The sequence below is a fragment of the Cavia porcellus genome, unplaced genomic scaffold (assembly GCF_034190915.1).
Source record: "Cavia porcellus strain 051 isolate PalLab524CR breed Dunkin Hartley unplaced genomic scaffold, mCavPor4.1 scaffold_19, whole genome shotgun sequence".
Lineage (NCBI taxonomy): Eukaryota > Metazoa > Chordata > Mammalia > Rodentia > Caviidae > Cavia > Cavia porcellus.
In genome coordinates this window covers 32,290,656-32,294,075 of record NW_026947502.1, presented here as the reverse complement: position 1 = coordinate 32,294,075, position 3,420 = coordinate 32,290,656, and the positions used below count along the sequence as shown (strand labels likewise).

Genomic DNA, 3,420 nt, shown 5'->3' with positions numbered 1-3,420 from the left:
CACACTTGGTGCTCACACGAGCTGATCTGATCGCCGGGGACATCGCTCGGGAGACCAGCCCGGCGCGTGGCCCCTGCAGGCGAGGCGAGGAGGCAAAGCCAAGTTCCCCTTGCGCTCCTGCGCCAATCCAGGCCCTCGCGCCCGCAGCGGGCACAAAGTAACCCCGGGCCATTCAGAACATCAGTGCCCCACCAGACCCAGCGGGTTTGCCCTCCGCCGGGCTCCAGCCATCTAGTCGTCGTCCCATCCAACCGTCGATCCTGCACACCCCAGCGATGCCCGCCCCGCTGGAGACCTGCCTCTCCGACCTCGACTGCGCCAACAGCAGCGAACTGTCCGGCTTCCTCACCGACGAGGAAGACTGTGCCAGGTTCCCGTCTCCAGCTTCCGCCTCGGGGCCGCCCGCGCCGGCCCGCAGGGGTGCCCGGGGGATGCCCGCGGCGACCGATGTTCCAGTGGCTCAGGACGAGGAGCAGGAGCGACGGCGGCGCCGCGGCCGCGCGCGGGTGCGCTCTGAGGCGCTGCTGCACTCGCTGCGCAGGAGCCGGCGCGTCAAGGCCAACGACCGGGAGCGCAACCGCATGCACAACTTGAACGCCGCGCTGGACGCGCTGCGCAGCGTGCTGCCCTCCTTCCCCGACGACACCAAGCTCACCAAGATCGAGACTCTGCGCTTCGCCTACAACTACATCTGGGCGCTGGCCGAAACCCTGCGGCTAGCAGACCAAGGGCTGCCCGGGAGCGGTGCCCGGGAGCGTCTCCTGTCTCCACAGTGCGCCCCCTGCCTGCCCAGACCCCCGAGCCCGGCCAGCGACGCAGAATCCTGGGGCTCCGGTGCTGCCGCCTCCCCCTGCGCCGCCGCCGCCTCGCCACTCTCTGACCCCAGTAGCCCTGCAGCCTCTGAAGACTTCCCCTATGGCCCTGGTGACCCCCTTTTCTCCTTCCCTGGCCTGCCCAAAGACTTGCTCCACACGACACCGTGCTTCATCCCTTACCACTAGGCCCTGTGCAGACAACGTTACCTTCCTCCTCCCCCAGTCAACGGCAATAGATGGGAACCCAGCTGCGGCCTCAGGACCCCTCTCCAGGCGGAGGGAGGGAGCAGGAGCTTTCAAAAGGTTGGGGGATACCTGAGACGCTTGTTAGGTCGCTGTACCCTGGCTGAGGCTGCCCCTTGGTCTATTTCTCTTGCCTTCAGCCCCGTCCCCCCCCCCCCCGCCCGCCCTCAGACTGGCCTTTCCTTTTGCACTTTCTGAACTCCACAAAAACCTCCTTTGTGGCTGGCTCAGAACTGACCCCAGCCACCACTTCAGTGTGATTTGGAAAAGGGACAGACCAGCCCCTGAAGACGAGGTGAAAAGTCAATTTTACAATTTGTAGAACTCTAATGAAGAAAAACGAGCATGAAAATTCGGTTTGAGCCGGCTGACAATACAATGAAAAGGCTTAAAAAGGAGACACAAGGAATGGGCTTCATGCATTATGGATCCTGACCCCACCACTGCGGTCTCGCTCTAGGAAGAACCCAAGCGCTTGCTTGCATAGCTATTCAGGCACTGGGCCGAGGGTACTTTAATTTATTCAAGATACTTCATTCATATGAAAATGTATTTTTGTACATAAAGAGTTTATTATTATGAGCTATCGGAGTTTACAATTTTTTGTACTGCAGATGCTTCATGTAAATAAAAACTAAAAAAAAAATCACCAAATTTCTTACCTAATCTCAGTGTCTCTGGCCCTTTTTCTTGCCTTCCTTTGGTGGCTGCACCACTAACGTGAAACACTATCCCCATCCACCTCCAAACCCTCCCATCCTGTTCCAGAAACAATTATAAAATAAAGCGCACCTGATTTCCACCAAGAACAAGATAAAGACAAGCCAGGGTGTTTGGGATCCATCATTTCCTTTCACGTCAATCACAAGAGAGATCTTTCAGGCGCCCCATAAGCCAATTAAGACTTTTTAGTGGGGAATTAGCCCCGGATATGCTGCTACCTGTAGAGGTAGGGGCGGCAAGAGTCTTTCTTTTGAGGAACTCTACATCAGCTGGCTCTGTGTTTCAAAGAGAGAGGATTAAAAAGATCAATATAGTGTGACCACTGGTTAGGAAGTCCCAGTGACAGGTGGGCTTAGGCTGGCCAAACAGAAGGGTCCACTCTTGTAACAGCCTATTTAGAGAGGAAAATTGATTTGTGGGCATTGCCTTTATATTGTCTATTGAGGCTGGGGTCACCCTAGCTGTGAGGTGTGGGGTGAATTATGCTGGTATGGTATCAGCGAGGGAGTGGGTATGCAGCTGCCTAAAATTGTGAGGTGGGGTGCCTGCACCCCATTCACCGCACCATACATTTACACCCACTGCAGTCTGAAATGCGGTGAAGGGGTCCCTCTGGAGAGAGGGCTGGTGCTGGGCCTGCTGAGCCAGTCCTCAGGGCAACAGCCAAAGTTCTCATTTGCTGCCAGAGAAATCCCAGCAGACTATTGTGGCTATAGTGTGTCTGTCTGTTGTCTGACAACTAGCTAACAGCACCAGCCAGTGGCTACTTTGTTTTAAAATTCAGAATGGGATGGTACAAAAGGGTCAGCCTTGTCTATTTCTCCAGCCCCCACATTAAGTTACCCTACACTGAGACCAACATTCTCCCAGTGGGCTACCTACCCCTTCCTATAAAGAATACACTTATTTTGCATTGAGTGAAGGGAGGTGATACTATGTTCAGAAAGAAATGATATCTAGGGTGTTAGAGAAAATAAGATGAATGGAGACAGACCGAGGCCACTGACAGCTCATTCCCCTTTATGGAAATGTTTTTCAAAAAGTTGTATCTCTTGAATGGCCCACCCTGGGGCCTGCTCCATCATCTATGTCAGAATTACACTACCCTGCGAGTGTTGCATTCCCAAGACACAAATGGTCTGCATCAGATATTCTGCTCTTTTTGGATAGGATGCTTAGCAGTGTGATTCCTTTCAACCTTGGGACCCAGGCTGGGTTTTCAAGAAGGACAGGTCCCCTAAGAAACTCTTCAGTCATGATGCAGATGCTGTCTGAGACAGCACAAGAGAACAGCAGTTTGTGTTTTTGCTTAGAATCCTTGGGAAAAGCCCAAGCTAAGGGCTGGAGTAGGAGTTTAACCTCATACCACTGGACACAGCCAGCTCTGGAAACCAGGGAAACCATTATTGCCACAAGGCTGAAGACTAGCTCACGATATTCCCAATTTGGTTGCCACAATAGACTCCCAACTCCAAGGTGCTGGACCCAGAACCCCTTTCCATAAAGAGAAGTCCTTTGCCATGTAGTTAGGGAGTGGGGCTGTCTCCACGCAACCAGTTAATGCTCTTCTTCCAATGAAGCAAGCATCTATGCCAGCCTTGTGAGCTCTGAAACAGGAGAAAAGAAGGAAGGTGATTTA

The 3,420-nt window shown here is 53.7% G+C and overlaps 1 protein-coding gene across 1 annotated transcript; it reads left to right on the top strand.

Moving 5' to 3' along the window:
• The first annotated feature begins 251 nt into the window (after positions 1–251).
• Neurog1 (neurogenin 1) lies at positions 252–1,050 on the top strand. The gene has a single exon (XM_003473262.2). It carries the CDS (start codon positions 276–278, stop codon positions 999–1,001), a length of 726 nt encoding a protein of 241 aa, XP_003473310.1. The 5' UTR covers positions 252–275; the 3' UTR covers positions 1,002–1,050.
• The last annotated feature ends 2,370 nt before the right edge of the window (positions 1,051–3,420 follow it).